Source organism: Lacerta agilis, chromosome 3, assembly GCF_009819535.1.
Source record: "Lacerta agilis isolate rLacAgi1 chromosome 3, rLacAgi1.pri, whole genome shotgun sequence".
NCBI lineage: Eukaryota > Metazoa > Chordata > Lepidosauria > Squamata > Lacertidae > Lacerta > Lacerta agilis.
Genome location: NC_046314.1, coordinates 74,182,610 through 74,205,128, shown reverse-complemented (window position 1 = coordinate 74,205,128; position 22,519 = coordinate 74,182,610). Strand labels below are relative to the sequence as shown.

Genomic DNA, 22,519 nt, shown 5'->3' with positions numbered 1-22,519 from the left:
GGTAAATTTGCTTTGGCTTTCGGCCACAGACAGGTCAAAGAAAATGGTAGGGATTAGGACCATGGGAGCCTCCTACTCAGCTTAGAGGTCTAGTCTTCAGCACTACAGGATTTTCTGTCAGCACTGTCAGTCCAATATGAGCAGGTGCCAGTTGCCTGCAGTGAATTGGTGCGGGCTGACACTTGCCTCCTCAGACCCAGGTTTGATTCAGTCTGCTGTAAGGTAAGGCGGTGCTTGCTGAAGGAAACCTGTTGTTGTTGTTGTTTAGTCGTTTAGTTGTGTCCGACTCTTCGTGACCCCAAGGACCAGAGCACGCCAGGCACTCCTGTCTTCCACTGCCTCCCGCAGTTTGTTCAGACTCACATTGGTAGCTTCGAGAACACTGTCTGACCATCTTGTCTTCTGTCATCCCCTTCTCCTTGTGCCCTCCATCTTTCCCAACATCAGGGTCTTTTCCAGGGAGTCTTCTCTTCTCATGAGGTGGCCAAAGTACTGGAGCCTCAGCTTCAGGATCTGTCCTTCCAGTGAGCACTTAGGGCTGATTTGCTTAAGAATGGATAGGTTTGATCTTCTTGCAGTCCATGGGACTCCTCCAGCTCCTCCAGCACCATAATTCAAAAGCATCAATTCTTTGGCTATCAGCCTTCTTTATGGTCCAGCTCTCACTTCCATACATCAATACTGGGAAAACCATAGCTTTAACTATACGGACCTTTGTCGGCAAGGTGATGGGACCTTAATCTTACAAAACTTGTATGCTGAGCTCTGGGACCAGACTCAACACATTTGAACTATGAGGGTGTATTTTATTTTTATCATAACTTTGTGAGGTAGGTTAGGTTGAAAGGTGTAAGGCTGAGTAGGGATTTTAAGCTATTTTCTTAGGCCAAAGCCCAATATTTTATCTCCTGCATCATGCTGCCTCAGACATTTGAGTTTGTTTTTAACCAGGATTTTGAATAATTAAGGCATATGATCACCTTGATTATATCTGGTGTTGTATGAGAGACACATCCCGTATTTTGAGATTATTTGAACTGATAAATCATCACACTGACAAGCCCTGTTGTTTACTTTTCTCCTGTGTTGTGCAGTAATTTACAAGCTATTGACAAGCTGTTTTAAATTGCAGTCTTTTCCATCATACAAATTTAATGTGTTCTTCTGCACCTATTACCTACTGCTGTCTCTTCTAGAAACCACATTATCATAATGTATTATTTGTAAAAGCACCATAGAGGTGTTAATGCATATGTAAAAGTATACATGTCCCTACTCACAGGCTATAATAAAGTGTTGAAATCACATTAGCAGCTTTCTACAGTAAAATTTTTCTTGGATAACTTTAATGGGATTGTTCAAAAGATGAGCTGTAAGTTGAAGACTATTCAAAGACCTGTAATGATAGTTCTGTTATATTCATAATTTTTACCTTAATGAGTTCTAGCACATGTACCTTTATAGTTCTAGCACATGTAAAAGGTAAAGGACCCCTGGATGGTTAAGTCCAGTCAAAGGCAACTAGCTTCTCAGTGATGGTGGATGAGAAAAATGAGGATTCCACTTTATTGTTAATTGTACTGCAGACAAGCTAAGCTGGAAAAAAGATAAGCCTCCTAATGTTTGCATTATAAACTGTTAATGGATCCCCCCATTAAGCTGAAGTTAGTGTTTCTAGTTTATTCTTCCCATCACAGTGTTTTTGCAGAATCTTGGGTAGAGATCTTTGAACGACCAGCTCAAAGGCTGCCTTTAAGCTAACCTCAGGAGTTTCCATTACATCCTAGTCTATTTAAATCTTGAAAGATCTTTGAATCTAGATTCTGACTTGGAAGTTAAAGTTGCTGCAGAATGCAGTTTAACAGAAAAGGTCAAAATACACTTTAAATAGCATGTGTAGAAATCCAATGTGCAGTTCTGTGTAGCATTTTATTTATGGAATCATGGGCTTGGAAGGTACACCAAGGGTCATCTAGTCCAACCCCTTGCAATGCAGGAATCTCAGCTAAAGCATCAATGACAGATGGCCAGCCAACCTCTACTTAAAAACCTCCAAAGGAGGGTCCACAACCTTCTGAGGGAATCTGTTGCATTGTTGAACAGCTCTTACTGTCAGAAAGTTTTATTTGTGTCTATTTTACCTAGTAGGAATTATGAAATTGAAGTACATTTCATTATGTAGCAAACAAATAAAACATGCTGAAGTAGCGCCACCATACAGTAAATGATAAAAAGAAGATATTTAAATGGGGGGGGGGGATGCTACTGTTCCAAGTCAAATAACTTTTGCTATTGGTACTGGAATCAAAATAAGTAACTACTGATGTTGAATGTACAAGGGAGAAACACAAATGTGCAACTGAAAGTTGTATATAGTTTGTTTGGTACATGCAAACTCCCAATTTTCTTTTGCAGCAGGTAGGTGAGCCACATAAGGATATGAAAGAAGTAATCTCTCACCTCATCACTTATAGCAAGTACACTGTATGCGCTTTTACCCGAAGTCAAAATGTGTGGCTGGCCAGATGCACTTTGCAGGGGAGAGCATTCCACAATCTGGGGACCACCACAGAAAATGCCCTCTCATGCACTGGAACCCCATGAGCTTGCCAGCAGGTCTTCCCCTGCGGTTCTCAACCCCTGGCTAGGTCTATATGGGAAGAGGCATTCAGTCACATATTTGGATGTCAACATAAGCAGGGATGGGGAACCTATGGTTGCTGGACTACAACTTCCACCACCCCTGACCATTGGCCATCCTGGCATGGGCTGTAGTGGATGTCCAGCTCCATCTGGAGGGCCACAGGTTTCCCATCCCTGGACTAAGCCACAATATAACATGAGGTGCAAATTGGGCTATGTTAATCTCTGAAGCTAATATAGCAGTTTTGTCATAACTGTATTAGGACATCATTTTCTAATGAAAGGCTACACTGAGATTGTTTTTAGGAGTGTGAAAACTAAACTTGAGATTTCCATGGCGTTGGTTTGATGGCTTTGTCTTCTGAAGCTGATGAATGTTCATTCAGAGCTGTTTCTTCTATCTTGTCCAGTGTTACTAAATTTTGTTTTTAAAAGCATACTGAGGATTATACAAAATTGAATTCATTGTTTAGCATATAATTATATACATATGGCCAATACAGATCTATAGTATCCAGTGCTAATAAACACGTCATGTGGCAATGAATGAAGGTGCCACCTCTTCAGAGCATCTCAGAGCTGCCCTATACTGACTCAGACCATTGGACCATTGGCCCTTTAACTGAAAATTCCAGGGATTAGAGTGGGAGCTCATGCATACAGTGCCTGAGTTCTGCAGAAACTCAAACTACATGATAGCTTGCGAGCCTTTTTGGTTAAGCCTGGGTTATCTGCATTCACATATAAAGAGGACTAGGGGCCTCGCCTTGTGTTGAAGTGAGCTCCCCACAGTCTCTTTTCCAAAGTCACTCTCCTCTGCCAGTCCAAGCTGGGTTCTGATCTTGCATGTCTTTCCTAGCTGAAGAAAAGTGCCTTGGCAAAAAGCTGCAGCAAAGTCTCAAATTCCATTTTCTATATTCAGTACTTCTAAGAACCGAACTCCAAATTTCCTTGGGAAAATGTGATGGGGCAAACCCAAGTTTAGATTGTTAATGGTTACATATAGTTAGGACCCGCTATAGTACAGTTCTCTGTACCATTTTGATACATTTTGGAGGATTTGCTTGCATGCTACTTGGGTCGCAAGAAAAAGTGGCAAGTACTATGACAAGTTTTACACTTTTACAAGTTTCTCTTGGTGAGATACGAGAGCTTATAGATGCGATTCAAGTCTCTCATTTCATTGTGGTTATGGGGAATGTATCAGTTACCTTTGATAATCTAAGGGGTGTTATACTTGGTACAGAGGAAGTGACTGTGATTGGGTATATTATGAATTGTTACAGAGTTAAATCCTGTATAGTTTTCACATGTCTCAGAGGACTGATATGTTACATCCTGAAGGGTTCTTTTTCTGCCCGAGTCTCGATCTTGTGAAACAGGTTCAAGTAATTAATAATAGTCCTAATAAAACAAGTGTGTTGTCTTATGTGAGAGCCCTTGAAGCAGGGTAGATGGGGGATGCCACCATTTTACAACAGAGGAAGGATCCAGGGATCTGCAAGACGCTGTCTCTCCCTCATTTCCTACAGAACAGGTGACATGACCAGGCCAAGGTTGTCTCACATAGCTGCTTATCTGACTCGAAATCCACCTGCGCCTCTTGTGCAGATTTTTTTTTAAAAATCCAAGTTTCAGGCAAGCCTTGGATCTAGGGAACGGTTAAAAAAACTTGGCTTATACCTCTCAGATACAATATTTTAATTTTTTTGTTCTTGAACCTGAGAAACGTTTCATCTGTACAGGAGTCCCTGCTGTAAACAAACAGCTCAGGCTAGCTAGAAGATGATGAGCTCTGAGGGAGAGGGCTAGGCCCAATGGTGCAAGGCTCCACGGGGGTCGTAAGAATTGTACAGCCCTGTTAAGGGTTGTTTTGAGCAATAATGGAAGTAGCAATACTTACACTGGTAGATTTCCTTTTATTGGTTTTTAGTACAGGGTAGCCTTTTTCTGTCCAGAATGGGCTAAGAAATGGACTGTAACTGGCTGGTGTCCAGATGACCTGCCTTGATATCTTCCTGTAGCTTTAATCATGTTTAGATTACTTCAGTGTGACTTATTTAGAAAATGTTCACTGATGCAGAACACATTTGGCTGCATGTACTGTATTGGTCTGAGTATAGGCCTCACTCCCCCCCCCCCAATTTTGACCGTGAAAAGTTAAAGTGTGTCTTAAATTCATGACCTTACAAAAAATGGATTTTATGATATCGCTGCTGAAACAGACATACGGTAAAACGGAACGGGTGTGAGTGCCTATGGAATTTTAAGGGAGCGGCTTATATTTGGGTATTGTCTCCCCCCCCCCCGCTTGAATTTAAAAGGCATGGCTTATATTCAGGTGCGGCTTATATTCAGGACAATACAGTATTGAAGGAGATCTTTGCTTTGAAATCTATTGGTGGCACTCTGCTGATATTCTGATGGAAGCCTAAAGCAGTGTTTTTCAACCTTTTTTGGGCAAAGGCACACTTGTTTCATGAAAAAAATCACGAGGCACACCACCATTAGAAAATGTTAAAAAAAATTAACTCTGTGCCTATATTGACTATATATAAAGTAATTCTCTTGAATAGGAATCAAATAAACACAATTTTCCCCACGGCACACCAGGCAACATCTCGCGGCACACTAGTGTGCCACGGAACAGTGGTTGAAAAACACTGGCCTAATGTGTTTGACATATGCTATATAAGCTTAACTGGATAGACACCTTACTGCTTAATAGGCTGTCTGTCTTCATGTGGCATAATTGCACAAATTTGATCAGAGGTGGGCTGAAAGGTATTTGAAAGGATGCTACTGGGCAAGAAGAGTCATGAAAACATAGTTCTCTTTTATCTAAAACTTCATTTTATTATGTTTTTCCCCTTCAAAGGACTTTAGGGAGGAAACAATGTTGCTTTATGGATTCTGCTTTGAAATATTGGAATACAATGTCTCTCTCGTATTTTTTCCCCATGTAACATTTTAACAAATCAGTTTCGTTTGTTGAGTTTCGTTTGTTGGAGTAGATGGAAAAAAACTTGCTGAAAGCTGCTGTATTTTTAAACCTGTGTAAAAGACAAACACTTTCCTTTTATTATCTTCAGGTGTTGGATAGTAGTAGTCATGTATATTTTCGAGTTGTGAGCTAACTCACCTAGTCTGTCTTTCTGTCTCTCTCCCTCCCTCCCTCCTTCTTATGGCATAACTTAATTTCATGTTGCTCGGTTAATGTGCAGCTCCATGGGCAGGCCCTCTTTCTCTCTCTCCGCAGTCTTGTTCAAATGTTACTTGACTTGAAAAGTTAAAATTATAGACTAAAGTATATTTTAAAACTATGGTTTAAAGTTTAAAATAACCTATGGTTTATTGTTATTCATGCCTCACTCTTCCCCCAAGCTATCCTTTACGTGGCAATAAATGGCTCCCTGCACTGAAAGGCAAGTGAAAACTGTGAGGAATGGTAAATGCAGTTCAATGAATGAATAAATTTGCGGAAGGTTCCAATTTGGGAAAAAATTTCCCTCAAAATGGGTTGATCTTTGTATTTTCCCAAGAGGTTGCTGTAAGAAGTAACTGAATGTCAGTTGAGTGGGCTTTCTGCTGCCATGGGCTAATGTGGTTTGATTAACTTTGGGTGTGTAAACTGTGTAATGTTGGATATTAGCAGTTTGTTTATATTTTTGAATTGTGAGCCACCAGCCTGGAGATCTTAGAATACACTTCTTTCCCCTTTAAAAGAATGCTGATCATAAACCAGCTATTGAAATCCTTGTTGGAGCCAGACTCTGTATCCCATCGTATTTTTAAAATGACAGTAAGCCAAGCAGGGCCAGCTGAAGGATCACTCTGTGTTAAATAAATAAAGCATCCGTTTAAAATACAGTGATGCATTAGTGTGGAGAAGACAGTGTTTACACTGTCTTAGGATTTCTTGGCAGACCAGAATTGGGAAATATGCACTGCAGGCAGTGGTGGAGCTTCATGCTCTGGCACTGGGGCGGGGGGCGGGGCGGGGGCGGAGAGTAGGTGGGGGCAGGGCTGGTACGCGTCCTGGGGGCATGGTGCACCGCCTGTGGGTGCATGGCGCTCAGTGCAGGCGGGCAGGGGAGCACTCCTCTTCTTCCGCCAGTGACTGCAGGTATTTACTAAGCAACCCACTACCATCTATTCTTATACCCATCCCCAAACTTGTATTTTGGCCTCTGTATGGTGATAGCGCTAGGTTTGAGTATAATCAGCCCTACGTGTTGCATTGTTGTTAGTCAGTAAGTGGTGTTATCTCATACTTCTCAGTCAGACTTGGGTGCGTTAAAGTCATTGTGTGTGGCTTGAAATGTGTTCTTCTGCTGAAGTGAACAGGTAAACGCTTCCCGGCAGATAAACTCGCCTTATATTTGAGCCCCTTTGAAGATTAGCAGTTGGCCATGCAAGCACTCTTGTCATCCTAGCACTAGAAATCCACTTAAACACCTACGCACACCCACCCACCAGGATTTCTTCTGGTTTGGAAAGCTAAGGGGACATGCAATGAAAAGCGTGGGATGAACAAATGACTAATGGGAAGATGTGCAAACATCCTGCTAGCAAATCAGGATGAATGCTCATTTTCTTATAACCACCCCAGAAAGAAATCTGAACAAATGCTCAGTGAAGTCCATATGTTATCTAACCTTGATGTAATCTTTGTGCAAAGAAATCAGGGTGAATACCCAGTAATGCCCCTGTACTTTGTTTTCCCAGAATGTGGGAAAGGGTTGGTTTTTGGGGGGCGGACGGAGGGGGAGTGGCATTCTTCTTCTGTAAGCAAATATCTGTGAGGTGTGTGCTTGGTTAGAACCACATATTCCATCATTTAGCTTATGAAGATGCAGAAGAAAAAACATGTTAAAACATGTTAAAATGATAAATCTGTACTCCTTTGGGAGTCAAGCAATCATTAATGTCTTATGGTTAGGAAAAAGCATTTCTGGTGGATAGTTGTTTTGCTATGGTGTCTTCCTTTGCTATTGCAATTGTGTGTGGAGGTCTGTTGTTGTTGTTTAGTCGTGTTCGACTCTTTGGGACCCCATGGACCAGAGCACGCCAGGCACTCTTGTCTTCCACTGCCTCCCGCAGTTTGGTCAGACTCATGTTTAGTAGCTTCAAGAACACTGTTCTTGGCTTTGGGTGGTATGATGTAGAGCTTCAAACACATTAGGCTGTTTCAGGTAATCATCTAAAGTCCAGATGACTGCAAAAGAACTGTGGCTAACCTCAGGGTTGCATGTTTCCTGCCGATGTGTGAGAGGAAGAGTGTGACATTTCTCAAACTGTAGCCTATTTTAACTCAAGCTAGTTAAAATAAACCAGGGTATCAAACTTTATTTGTGATAATCTAAATTATGGTTTAGATACCGGTATGTTGGCTCAGCCAGGCCACTAGCTATCAATGTCATGAAATTTCTGGGTATTTTCTGAGTTAAGCTTTTAGCCAAAACCATAGGCATGTGCCGGGTGGGGTGGGGTGGGGTGGGGTGGGTGGGAGGTGTCCAGGCACAGCCTAATGTTTAAAAAGACATTAAAGGGTGGGGATCAAGGGAAGCAGACAGAGAGGCAAAGGCAGAATAAAAAGGCTGGTGTGGCTCTGGAATGGACCAGCTTCTACCTATGTCTTTCTCTGGAAGTGGTGGTAGGGTGATTGGCTCCAGTGATGACAGTGAGGGAGGAGGGACTCCCTCTTCGGCTGGCAGAAGCTCCAGATCCATTCCAGACTTTTCCTTCTGCCTGCACCTGTCTCTGTCTCAAGGTTCTGTCTCTATCTGAAGCCTGCTTGCCACCTTTGGTGGAGGGAGATCTGTAGGGATGAGGGGCTTCTCTTGTGGTGTGCAAGTGAGGAGAAGGGGTCTTCCCACCCCTGGCCCTCCAGATTTGCAGTGCCATGCCTCTGGTTAGCTTGGCATGGGTCTTTTCTTTGTAGGAAAAGTTACCCGTTTGGACTTCTTGGCCACTCTTGTGATATTTATTTATTTTACTATTTTGCATCTTTACCTCTTCGTTGTCCTTATTTGTTTGTTTTATTCCCCCCTTCTTCCTTCATTGAAAAAACAAATTTAAAATATCTGGGTGCGTGCACACTCTAAATGTTCTGTGCACACCTGTGACTACAGCCTTAACACTTTGCAAGTGTTCATCTGGAATCTAACAAGAGATGGAAGGGGAAGAAATATGACAAGGAGGAGTTGCACTGGGAAAGTTAAGAACTCCTCTTCCCTGGTCTATGATCACATTTAACTTTTCTTTTCTTTTTTTAACATTGCATTGCTTTCTGATGAACTTTCTGTCTGCTAGCTCTGAGCATTCTTGCTATCACTTGGTGCTGCTCGCTTCTGTACACAGATGCAGGTGGTAGAAAGATGGAAGCAGGAGAGCTAAATATATGGCTTAGGCATTTTGTTTTAACTTCTGGGTTTTTGCTTTGTTTTGTTTTGCAGGTTTGCCGCAGGAGGGCATACCAAGAATTGACCTATTTAACACTTCACAAAATATCATAAATGAGACAGGAAGTTTAACCTCTGGTGAGTCTTGGATTTTTTTGGGGGGGGGGCATTCATTATGACAACTGCATATCAAGGGCAGATCACATTGTTAGAAAATTTCAGAGACCAAGGCAGTGTAGCAGTAGCAAATAGGTAATTGTGATTTCTTGGAAATTAAGTATGGAGCCATCCAGTAAAACTGGGTTGATTTATGTGGCCTCAAAAAGCAGTAATTGTTTTGTTTCAGCTCCTGCAAGCTGGTTATTTCTTTAACTTTCTTTCTCTTTCTTTCTCTCTCTCTCTTAAATATATAGCTCAGACATGAGCAGTGATAGTAACTCACTGGCACGTGAATTTTTGTCAGATGTCAGCCAACTTTGCAATGCAGTGGACCAAAGGGTGGAGGCCAGGGAGGAGGAAGAGGAAAAAACACACATAGCCGCACTGGGGCAATACCTTATCCAAGGTCGTGGATTCATTTTGCTTACTAAACTTAATTCCACACTTGATCAGGTAATACTTTCTTTTTCATAACAACTGTAATAGATTTGGCTCAATATCCATCTTGCATTTAAAATTGGCAAGGTAGCTGTTTGTTTGTTTTTTTAAAAAAAAATGTCAGACCTTCAGTTACAAATGTTGGTTTTGGCATGTGTGTAGATGAAATGCTAGTTTAACTTTCTAAATGAATTTATTTTACCATGGGCAGTTAAGTTATAATAACGAGCATTTTAATTGCTTCTTGCCTCATGCCACGCTGCTCCAAACCAGCAGAAGTGATTTGGTTTTTTTTCCCGTTGAGTAATACTCTTCTAGGAGCAAATAATTATTTCAGCTTGGAAAGTTTTATTACGGGGATATGCTAAATACCTACATGCCTTCAAATTGGTTTGCGGCCTTTTAAGCCTGACTCTCACTGGGGCAGCTGAATTTAAAACTTAAATCATGCTGTTGGTGTGTCACACTACCGAAATAAATGTTGGAGGCTTTGGAAAAGGTATTAAAATGAAAGCAAAGAAGCTTTAAGCCAGATGTTTTGAATCTGTGGTGGATAACAGTTTCTATCTTTCCGTAAAGATACAGAATATAAGCAAGCCTTTGTTTCCTAAACAGGAACTGACCTGTCGCGAAGACCTTCTTACTCTGCTCCTCTCCCTTCTGCCACTAGTATGGAAAATACCTGTACAAGAAGAAAAGGCATTAGGTACATGTTATTTACACACATGAAGAAATGCCTCTTCGTTATTTAAAATATATACTTGGATATTTATTCTGAATTTTGGTTGTGTCGTTTAGGGTTGTAGCCAACATGGCGCTACGTGAAAGTTCTGTGAGTACAAGGATTTCCTTCCCCTCTCCTCCTCCTGCACACTCCCTAAACATGTTATGCAGGTTCTCCCAACCCCCTGGAGCCAGATTTGTGCAAAGCACAGTAGGAGGAGAGGGGTAGGAAATGCCCCATTGTGCAAGCAAAAATCCCCGCACTGACAGGATGCTTAAATGGGAAACTGCCCTGAATTTCCCATATCTCATATGCAAAGTGGTTAAATCTTAGTTGTTTATTTTTCTATGCACATAAATAGCATTATTTTTCTGCAGATTAGGCCTATGTATGTATAACTGCAGACCCTTATGAGCGATGTCACAGAGTAGATCAGTTGAAATCAATGGACTGTATCCAGTGACGTCCATGTAAGAGCAGAACAGAGCAGCGGGACTTCCCTCTGCATTCCCTGGCATCTGTTCTGGAGGGTTTGGATATCCCATCCAAAGCAGATCTGAATTAGGAGTATAGGGTGCTGCATAGGAGAGGAAGGGGAATTCTGCTGCAGAAGTGGAATTCTGCTAACAAGACACTGGAATCAATTCAGTGGACTTAAGTCACTTGGCTAGGATTGGATATCGCCCTAAATCTTCCTGTATGCACTTTTTAAAGTGCATGAATAGCCCGCACTGCAGCTAGGGCACTGATTCAGGAAGCACCTCTAGCATAGAACATTCAGGGACCTGAAAAAGTTTGCATGTATATGTATAAAATGTGAGAGTACAATTGTATTGTGTATTGGGAGTGAGTTCCGTACATCCTCTCCACTTTGTGTAGGACCTAGGTAATGGTGCACAAACATAACTGGGACCTGCTTATCTATGTAGGCCTCAGTTCATCATAAAGTTTCTTGGTGTAGTTGCTGAAGCCATATGAGCCCAAGACTTGCATGTACAACTTTATACCCCTGGATCATGTTTAGACTGGCTCTGAGGCTCCATATTTGAAATCATCTAACTGTAATTTTTGACTTCCGACAGATTTTAATCTGCCCTTCTGTGTTGATATATGCTTGACCAAAGAGGCAACTCCAGGTTCTCTCAAATCTACTCAGGAAAAAGAGGATCTAGAAGAAAATCCTCACGTGTCTGTAAAATTAAGCTCCCGGAAAAGTAGACGGCAGCGCAAAACTACTCATCGCTATTCTGTGAGGGATGCAAGGAAATCCCAGCTATCCACCTCTGATTCAGAAGGCAATTCAGATGAGAAGACGGCCCTAATTATGAAGCACAGGAGGTCCCAAATCTTGCAGCCTTTTCTAACAAACCCACCTAAGGAACAATACATTACAGGGAGAGGCAGCTTTCTAGAAGCTGGAGAAGTCCAGAGTTGTAATCTCGGTAGGGAGCATCTAGGTGACTCTGAACAGGTTATTCCAGTGAAAAAAAATAGTTCTGAGACTTCAGAGGAGCCAACTTCACCACCGGTCAGCTGCCAGGACAATTCTCCCTTTGACTTGTGTCATGTCTTACTATCGTTGCTCGAAAAAATATGCAAGTTTGATATTTCTGTGAATCACAAGTCGGCGCTGGCAGCAAATGTGGTGTGCACACTAACGGAACTTTTGTCCAAACTTGGAGACTGCTACAGTGCAAGCAGTACTGCTGAAAATGAAGCCGTTTCCTCAAGCTGGGCAGAGGAACCAGTTGCCCTGGCTCAGAGGATGCTCTTTAGGACAGTGCTTCACCTGATGGCTGTGGATGTTAACAATGCTGAGACCATGCCTGGCAACTTAAGAAAAAATCTAATTGATTTGCTTAGAGCAGCTTTGAAAACTAAATGTTTGCTGGAAAAAACATACGAGCCTTTTGCTTCAGGGCAAAAGGGAGCTTTACAGAAGGGAATTCATGGCAGCCTCGCCGTCTCAAGATACCGCCACAGAGCCCTTCTTTTGCCGGAGTTTATAGAAGGAGTTCTGCAGATCCTGATCTGCTGCCTTCAGAGTGCCGCCTCCAATCCAAATTACTTTAGTCAAGCAATGGATCTCGCTCACGAGTTCATACAGCATCAGGGATTCAGACTGTTTGAAACCACTGTGCTGCAGATGGAATGGCTGGTGGCGAGGGAAACTGAGATAAAATCAGAAGCATCGGAATATCTCTCAGCCCTCATTAACAGCATCATGAAAATAATCAGCACCATCAAAAAAGTGAAGTCGGAGCAACTTCATCAGTCTGTGTGCACGAGAAAGCGGCACAGGCGGTGTGAGTACTCTCACTTCATGCATCACCACAGAGACCTCTCAGGACTCCCGGTTTCTACTTTTAAAAACCAAGTCTCCAAGAATCCATTTGAGGAAACGCTGGATGGGGAAGTTCATTATCCTGACCGGTGCTGCTGCGTCGCTGTCTGTGCTCACCAGTGTTTGCGGCTGCTGGAGCTGGTTTCACTTAACAGCACATGTTTTCAGATCTTGTCCGGTGTCCATAATGTGGGTATATGTTGTTGCATGGACCCCAGGTCTGTAATCACCCCCTTACTTCATTCTTTCAGATCACAAGTATTGAAAAACTTTCAGCCGCATATATTGAGCATCCTGAATAAATTTATACTGGACCAACTGGGAGGAGCGCAGGTCTCTCAAAAACTCACGCAGGCCTCCTGCAACATTTGTACCATTGACTGTGATCAGCTTGCTGAACTGGATGATGTCTTGCATGGGAATGCCACTGATGTTTCTCCGTCAAGTTCTTCAACTCCCTATAGGTTTCAAGGAATTTTGCCTAGCAGAGGATCTGAAGACATGTTGCTGAAGTGGGATGCCTTGGAGGCGTACCAGAGCCTTGTTTTTGAAGAGGACGACAAACTGCGCTGCATGCAGATAGCCAGCCATGTTTGCAATTTGATACAGAAAGGCAACGAAGTCATTCAGTGGAAACTGTACAATTATATATTCAGCCCAGTGCTCCAGAGAGGTGTTGAATTGGCTCATAACTCTCAACAACTAGGCGTTACTACAGCCATCAGCCAGGCAGGCAGCTACCACAAACGGAGTTTGCCTCAGGAAGTGCTTCAAATCTATTTGCAGACTCTGCCTGCGCTGTTTAAATCCAGGTATGTTAATTTTCTTAATTGTTGGGGAATTGGGCTTGATCAGAGGCACATAGACGAGTCAGGGCAGCCCGGAATTTGGTGCAGGAGCTGTGGTGGGACTGCTGGATTGGCAGTTACCTCCCTACACTTGCTTCCCTGACACTCTCCTTCTCAGTAAGCACAATAATCATAGGATCATGTTGGCTGACAGGAGGTCAGGTGTGTGGCACTGACCCTCAGTACCAGCTGCCCCTGGCAGAGGTACACAATTATATGCATCCCATAGTATGCTAATTTTTTTTTATTCCTGTTCTATCTAATTGGTTTTCTGCTTTTCTCCACAGAATAGTAAGAGAGTTGTTCATAAGCTGCAATGGAATAAATCAAATGACTGAATTGCATTACTTGGACTCCGTAAGAGGTTATTCCTTGAAAGTGTTTGAAACATTAATATTTTGCCTTGGAGACCAGCAGACGGACCAAGTGATTCCAGACTTAGATGTCTTAGACAATGAGCAAAAGAAGTCTGCGTTAGAATTAGGTGCTTTGGTTCATAGGCAGCAAGTAGCTTCAGATGTGCCTCAAAGCCTGACCAAATTTTATGCTGGGCTCAAAGAAGTCTATCCAAAGAAGAAGAAATCAGTCAGTCAAGATGTTCATGTCAACACGATAAACATATTTCTCTGTGTTGCTTTCTTATGTGTGAGTAAGGAAGCAGATGCTGATCGAGATTCCACCAATGATTCTGAAGATACTTCAGGTTATGACAGCACAGCTAGTGAACCTTTGAGCCACAGGCTCCCATGTCTGTCACCAGAAAGTCTCTCTTTGCCTTCTTTGGAACATATCCATAGGGCAGCAGACATTTGGTCGATGTGCCGCTGGATCTATTTGTGCAGCTCCGTTTTCCAAAGACAGTTCCATAGACTTGGTGGCTTTGAAGTATGTCATAAATTGATAGCCATGATTATTCAGAAACTTGCCAAAAAAGGAGCCAAGGAACAAGGCGAGCAGGAGAAGCCTGTTGAAATGAGTAATGAGAGAGGGCAGTCAGACCAGGATAGTCTTGACGAAAATCTTGACAGTGTAGGACAACCTGAATGCCTTTCCTGTGACCATTCAAGAGTGGAACAAAATTCAGCCGATGGCACTGCAACGTTGAAAAGAGTTTTCATGCAGGAAAACGAGTGGTCGCTCCAGGGTATAAGACTCTTGGAAGCTCTGCTAGCTATTTGTTTACACAGTGCAAATAATTTCCAGCAGAAGTCAGAAATGGAGTCTCTTCCCCAGGTAACCTGCCATGAAATAATTACATTCATATTCTCATTTAAAAACCGTTTTAGAGCTAGGAACAAAAACAACTACTGTTCTGGATTTTAAAGTCGCATCTTATTTTCTAGGTGGCAAGCTGAACTTCCAATTAAATTTAGTCAAACTGCAACATTTTAAATGGTGCACAGCGGACCGTTCCTTTGAAGGAGAAAACAGCTGTTGCAATAATAAGTAATTGAGCATAAAGTGTGAAACTCATCTCCATAGAGAGATCTGGAGACAGTGTTCAGCCTGAGGAAATGTAGTGAAAGTAACCCAAAGATTAGGTGCATTGAGACTTATTCACATGATACATTTCTTATTGTTTTGTATTATCTTGCCGCTTTTAGGCTTGAGTGTTGTAATTGGGTGTGTTTTTCATTTAGGTTTTTGAACCATGTACTGTATAATGTTTTACTATGTATTTATATATGCTGGAAGCCACCCAGAGTGACTGGGGCAACCCAGCCAGGTGGGCAGGGTAGAAATAATAAATTTATTATTATTATTATTATTATTATTATTATTATTATTATTATTATTATTATTATTAACCAAATATATATTGTGTGAGATCTACCAATTAGAACTGTTCAGAGGAAACCATAGTGATCTATATACCATGTATCACATGCAAAAAGCACATTATTTATTAATTTCATAAAATTTATATACTGCTTGGTTGTAAAAACAAAACAAAGGACCTTCAAAGCAAATATGCTTAGTTCTTGATGTTGTGATGTTGGCAATTGTGAGAAGGCCAGGAATTTAAATAGTGAAGAAACTATGATTGCTTTTAGTACCATTTTATTTAACCAGGACAAGCTTGTAAGCATATTTCCCCCCTACTTGAATGTAGAATGTGTGTGTGGAAGATATATTACTTGAAATGCGGGACCATCTTACAAAATCTAGAATAATGGAGACTGACTTGGTGAAGCCTTTGTTTGATTCTTTGCTTCGAGTTGCTTTGGGAACCTATTTTGCTGATCTTGATCATTCCGAAGAGAAGAAAGAAAAGGTATAATTAGATAAAATGCATGTTTTGTGTTGCCTGCCTGCTTGCTTGTCTGATAGCCTAGTTCAAGTTCTCATGATATGTTGCGGAACATTAATAAGAGTTATATTTTTACCATCAGTCATCAGAAACAATAGGCTGTTTACAAACAGTTCAGATAGCAGATAGGTCAGAATTAGAAAAATCTCTCATAGGGCATAGCGAAGGAGTAACTTGACGGGCATCAGAAAAAAGAAGTTGCCTTCTCCTGTATCAAACCTCTGGGCATGGAAAATATAGGGGCTAACATAAGAACAGCCCTGCTCAATCAGGACAAAAGCCTATCAAGTCCAGCATTTTGCTTTCCCACAGTGATTAAGAAGGCGGCAATAGGAGGTTCACATGCAGGAGATGAGGGCTATTGCCATTGTCCTCCACCATTGGCATTCTGATACTGGAGGTAGCCCATAGCCATCATGGCTTGGAGCCTTGTCCTCCATGAATTTTTCAGATCCCCTTTAAAAGTAATCTAAGCTGGTAACCATCACTACATAATTCCGTAGTTTAGCTATGTGCTATTTATCTTGAATCTTCCAACCTTCAGCTTCGTTTGATGGCCCTGGGTATGAGTGAGGAAGTAAAATATCTCTCTATCCACTTTCTCTACAATGTGCATTATTATATATGCCTCTACCATGTCCCCCCTCACTTTTTTTTGTAAATAGAAAAGCCGCAAATATTGTAATCTTTCCTCAAAGGGAAGTTACTCCAGTCACCTTTTTTGTGCAAGTTTCTTTTCCTTTTTCTTCTGTTCCTTTTCTCATTTGGGCACAAGGCATCCATTTTCTGAAGGTAGCCTTAATGTCTTAAATAGATTCCTTGTCTCTGCTCATTAGCCATGCTGACTTCTTCTTGAACTTGGTGCTATCTTTCCTGATCTGTGGTATGCATTATAGCTGAGCTATTATTGTGGTTTTAAATTGAGCTGTCTGGAGAGATTCAACTCTTTCAACAACCTCTACTTCTTCTTCTACTACTTCTTACTACTCCCCTAATTTTTTGGAAGTTCTGAAAAGCAGAACTTGAGGGCATTCTCGCTCATGGCCTTATAAGCTGGAAGGTCTGCCTTCTGTTGATTGCAAGAAAGTGGGCAAGTGAGGGAGCTTCGTAAGTTGTGGACCAAGATGTCTATGTAGACTTGAACATGAAGACATTTGGGTTTTGTGTATCTAGTTTATTTGCTGAATGCAGTTTTCTTGGAACTTCTTAGGATAACTTCATGGTCCATCTTGTTCTTTCTGCTCTTGTATGTAACTTCTACACTCTGCACAAGAGTTAAATAGTATTCCAAGTGCCAAGATGACAGAACAGCTAGAATCCATAAAGATTAAAGTAATGAAGTGAGGGGATGTATGAAATCTTGTCTATTTGAAAATACTTGACTGTGGTAAAATATTCTATGAAGCCCAGAATCTTCTGCAGGTTTTTAATGGATGATCTTAAACATATAAAATATGCATGTCACAGATCCAGCAATCTGAAAAGGAACCTGCACCTCAGGCTGGTGATATATCTGAAGAGGCTGAAGAATCCCAGTGCTGTAGCTTTACATTTTTTGCTGAAGAAGAAGGCTATGATGCAGACAGTGAAAGCAATCCTGATGACAGTGAAAGCAAGGATGAAGGTAAGTCTGAACTTAATTTCATGTGATGCACCCATGGCTTTCTCAAATACGTCTTGGTTTACGTTCCAGCAGCATTCACATGTGTCTGGACTCACCAGGCATAGTGGTTTTCTAGCTCTGGTGGTTGAATCATGATTTGATGGTGAATCTTTAAATACAGTGGTCCAGTTCACATGTCATGGTAAAACATAGTTAACAGTTTACCATGATTGTTCTTATTTCTGCTCCTCCCCTTCAGTGCATGGAAAAAATGGACCACAATTCCTGTACTAGCATTATGTCTGTACTGGGCATTGTGGTTTGTTTCACTCCAAACCACTATCAGCAAGCCAAATACAAACCTTGGCTATTGATAATCATCTGTTTGAAGGAGAAAAATCCCACAGTCTCCAGTTCAGACGTTAACACTAAGCCAGTGATCGTGATCGTGTTTCTTTCTCCAGTATAGTAGCAGGAAAGAACAAAGTGGGTGAGATTGTCACACTCATGGTAAACCATTAAATATGGTTACCATACTGTAAGAATACTGGAACCCTGTGGGCTTATTTGTTCTGACAACTTGTACAGATGAATCTGTTTTGGTTTTTGGCTGGCTGTCATCTTAAAGTCACATTTGCTGCTTATTTTCACTCATGTTTTGTAGTCTGCTTGCCTGAGTCAGGAGAGGAGGAGCATGGTGGCAGCATCGCCTATGATCTGCAAAATTTAAAAATATTACTACTGAATCACAGCAGTTGTTGCTGCTGCTGTATTCCTCTGGTTCCAGATTTCTTATAAACTTGTGAAATGAGTAGACAAGCCATAACTCTTGCTCTTTTTTTTGCTCATGGGACCTGTAATTAAAAAACAAATTGATAGTGGTATTTGAAGCTATCAGTATACAGCTCAACCTTTTATAAAGCAGGGCATTTTGTAGGTTATGATTTTCCTTCAGCAGGATGGCACAAAATTGTCTGCATGCAGTAGTGGTGGTGAGGCATAAGCACATCAGTAAATGGAAAGATTTTTAAAAAATGGATTATTGTCGTAGTGAAATATTCATGTAGTGTATATGCTTGTCAATCTGCAACTCACTGCCCAATGAGTCCCTTAGCATATGAACATGCATGGTTGAATTTGTGCATTTCTGCATGACAACTGTATGCTTAAAAAGATCCCGGTTGCCTGATAACCACACCAGATCCTTGTTAATTAAAAGTTGGGCAGTAGGGGCAAAGCTCCACAAAATAGGTAGGTAGGTAGGGCAGAGAGTAGCTGAATTTCAGCAGATAACCATGTGCCTTCCTTTCTAGGAACAGACATTAAGAAAGAAAAAGGATGTTTTGGCTATTCCAGTCTTGCCAGTGACACAGCAGAAAACCTCATTCAAGGGGAATTAATATATCCTGAAATCTGTATGCTGGAATTGCATTTACTCTCTGCTAGCAACCCAAGCCTAGATGTCCTTACACATGTTTTCCAGAGCTTCTTGAAAGCAATCAGGCTGAAGGAAAAAAATGCGATGTTACTTATGCAGCAGGTAAGTGAAGCCAATTCTATGACCTTTCACATATATGGTATACATATGTGCTATACAGTAGTGATGTTTAATAAGTTCTGCAACAGGGTCCCACACATTCACAAGTCTCTGCTCATCTGTCCCTGAATTACTTGGCCAGTGTAGGTGGGATAGAAAGATGAGAAGGTCATAGACGAGGCATAGGCAAACTCAGCTATCCAGATGTCTTTGGCCTACGACTCCCATCATTCCTAGCTAACAGGACCAGTGGTCAGGGATGATGGGAATTGTAGTCCCAAAACATCTGGAGGGCCGAGTTTGCCTATGCCTGTCATAGACAATTCAAGGAACCTTTCAAGGGCGTGATCCCTTATTCTCTTACCTCCCCCCCCATTGCTTTCCTCTGTTTTAGGAGAGCCATCAGTGTTCCAGTGGCAGTAATCATTTCACCAAATCACATCCCAGCTCAGACCTATTTGCATGCGCATGAATCAGCTTGCCTCACACTAGCAAAAGAGGCAGAGAATACCATTCTCAGTTAGCCTAGAATAGGCATGTCCAAATCCGTTTTGGGGGACTAATCCAGCCTAGAGGTTAATTTAATCTGTGCCCCATGGCAGTATATGTCCTGGGGTAAAATCCTAAAAGCTGAGCAAGTTCAATCCTTTAAAAAAAAAAAAGCTCAACAACTTTGGGGTAAAATTGTATGTTCACTTCATCAAATCTGGCCCTCTTTGAAAAAAGTTTGGGCACCCCTGGCCTGGAAGCATAGGGTCTAGAATCAATGTAGGTGAGAACAGCAGCAGAGGTGAGCAACAACCAGAATGTCTCTTTTCTGGGAATGCTGTAAGAGTGCTCGACTTAAGGACGCAGGCACAATCTTCAAGGCTCGAAGAAAACAAAAACAAGATCTGTTCATTGCGCAGTTCATTAAGCACTTGTGCATCTGTAAGCCACATTCCCATATATCTGTTCTCTATTTGGTAGTCATCTTAATGTCATTGGGATGGTCTTCAAGTGAAGGCAAAGAGTAAGAGGCCTGAGGTAGCTCTGCAGTTGAGGTAATCAACTGGGGGAGGAAGTCTGAGGGGGACAGGACAAGGTCAGGCAAAGCCAGCTTAGAAGGAGGTTGGGACTAGTACTCAGCCAGACACTAAGCTGAAGCCCATTTTCTAAGGACATACTTCCCCATCACTTGGCAGGCATTTTGCTAATTCAAGATGATTGTTCAGAATATAATTTTTTTTAATTTTATTTCTAGGGAGCTGTAAAGAGTCTCTTGTTAGGGTTCCTCCACATATTGACACAGACAGATTCCGAGTTTCATGGTGAGTTATAAATGAAGCAGTCTTTCCCTTTTTTGGGTACCGCTCACTTGGGCAGGTACTCTTAACTATAAATTTATAGGTCTCACTGAGCCATGAGTTTAGCATTATGTTCATACTGGCCCCAATGAGTGTCAAACGAATTCCAGAAAATTGTAAGATTGAATGCTTCTCGGTTTAAAGAAAGAAGTATAGCCACGGTGGGGCAATAGCCCTAAGTCAATTTATGTTTTGGGTCTCAAGATTTTTGGTTGACAATGTCTTCTGCCAGAAATGTCTTCTTCTTAGGACATAGATTGAAACTAAGAATAATGGAGTACGTGAATAGTACGTTATTAGGATCTTGGCTTCATAATATGTATCCACTAAACAGTGATATGAAGAGTTTGGTGGCAGCCTTTCTTGAGTCACATGGGCAATTGTTAAGTATCATGTTATGTATCTAAATAATGGGACTTAGGATTTTAGTAGCTCTTCATACCGTTGGAAAGTTTCTGCTTTTCTTCCTAGAAATTTTTGTTGCTGCCTTAATTCCACTGTGCAGGTGTTTTGATTCTAGTTTGCTTTGAGAGGTGGTCTGATAGTATATAGTGCTGTTGCATTGTTTAAGCTAGGTAAGTATTAATCAGGCTATCATCTACCTCAGAGAGCCCCCTGCTCCTGGGGACAAGGCACTTTGAGGTTTTCCCAGGATACAATGGGATAGAAATGTTAGTAGCAAAACTATTTTATGCCGGTGAAATGCTTACGTACCAGCCTGTAAGAGCTTACAGTGGTGCCCCGCTAGACGAAAATAATTCGTCCTGCGAAAATTTTCGTCTAGCGGGTTTTTCGTCTAGCGAAGTGGCAATGCAAGCCGCGCTTTCGCTAGACGAAAAAAAAGACGAAAAATTTTCGTCTTGCGAGGCAGCCCCATAGACTTTTTCGTCTTGCGGGGCTGCCTTCCGCTAGACAAATGCCTTCGTCTAGCGAGTTTTTCGTCTAGCGAGGCATTCGTCTAGCGGGGCACCACTGTATTAGGTGTACAAACGTACACAGTTGTACATGCATATCAGGATTTCTCACTCTTTTTTTCTGGTGACAATTCTGTGCAGGATCAGTCATTGCTCTTGATGTTTTCCTGTGTTTTAGGAGAAGTACTACCCAGCCATGCAAGAACTGCTATCAGGATGGGGAGAGGGGTTGACCGGGTGACTTCTTGGATTTCTAGCTGCTTAGTTTAATAACTTTGGCAGTTTTGATAACATTTTAAAATGAATGATGCTGTTGTTTTTCAGCATGTCAGCAGGTGCTGGTGGATCTGCTGGTGTCTCTGATGAGCTCCAAAACCTGTTCAGAAGAGCTGGCTCTTCTTTTAAGAATCTTTTTGGAAAAAACACCATCTACGGTAATTTTTTTAAGAATGAAACGAAGTACTTTGAAGTACACTGCCAATGTTAATGTTAATATAAGTAGCTATTTTGTTTTTATTTAGCATTTTCAGAGTGAAGTAGTATGTCAGCCCCTTAATCAGATGGTGTGGGTGAAGCTAGTGCCAGCTACACATGGCGGGTAGACAGCATGCAAGCAAACAAGCAGGGTAGGGCCAGTAGCCAAGACGGGAAGCCATTGCTGCCACATCTCTCCTTCTCTCCAACAGCCTTCCAAACCAATAAGAATGCTATGGGATGGGCCTTTCCGGGTCCAGCAACCCTCTGCCCTGCTCTTAGATTCCTCCCCCTCAATTCCAAAAAATTATTCGGAGCCACAATTGAAGGCCATGCCTCGCAATCCTTGCTGCAACTAGACACATTGTCATTACAGTGGTACCTCTGGTTACGAACGCTTCAGGTTACGAGCTCCGCTAACCCGGAATTAGCTGCTTCTGGCTGCGAACTTTGCCCCAGGATGCGAATGGAAATTGCACGCCGGAGGCCCCATTAGCGAAAGCGCGCCTCAGGATAAGAACTGTTTCAGCTTAAGAACGCACCTCCGGAGCGAATTAAGTTCGTAACCAGAGGTACCAATGTACAGGTAACTAGTGTCTTGCACAGGGTTTGCCTTCTGGGCGTGGCACATATACACAAAAACACATATAAAAGGTAAAGGTAAAGGGACCCTTGACCGTTAGGCCCAGTCACAGACGATTCTGGGGTTGCAGCACTCATCTCGTTCTATAGGCCGAGGGAGCCGGCGTTTGTCTGCAGACAGCTTCCAGGTCC

General features: G+C 41.9%; 1 protein-coding gene across 1 annotated transcript in view; it reads left to right on the top strand.

Moving 5' to 3' along the window:
• The window catches only part of LYST (lysosomal trafficking regulator), a 79,967-nt gene that overhangs the window by 1,341 nt on the left and 56,107 nt on the right, over positions 1-22,519 (top strand). The window contains exons 2-11 of the mRNA XM_033144325.1: positions 9,102-9,185; positions 9,461-9,659; positions 10,260-10,350; positions 11,451-13,524; positions 13,848-14,793; positions 15,674-15,835; positions 17,339-17,495; positions 18,788-19,014; positions 20,255-20,321; positions 21,596-21,705. Coding sequence (XP_033000216.1) covers positions 9,468-9,659; positions 10,260-10,350; positions 11,451-13,524; positions 13,848-14,793; positions 15,674-15,835; positions 17,339-17,495; positions 18,788-19,014; positions 20,255-20,321; positions 21,596-21,705 — 4,026 coding nt within the window. The 5' untranslated portion in view covers positions 9,102-9,185; positions 9,461-9,467. The remainder of the gene's footprint in view (positions 1-9,101; positions 9,186-9,460; positions 9,660-10,259; positions 10,351-11,450; positions 13,525-13,847; positions 14,794-15,673; positions 15,836-17,338; positions 17,496-18,787; positions 19,015-20,254; positions 20,322-21,595; positions 21,706-22,519) is intronic.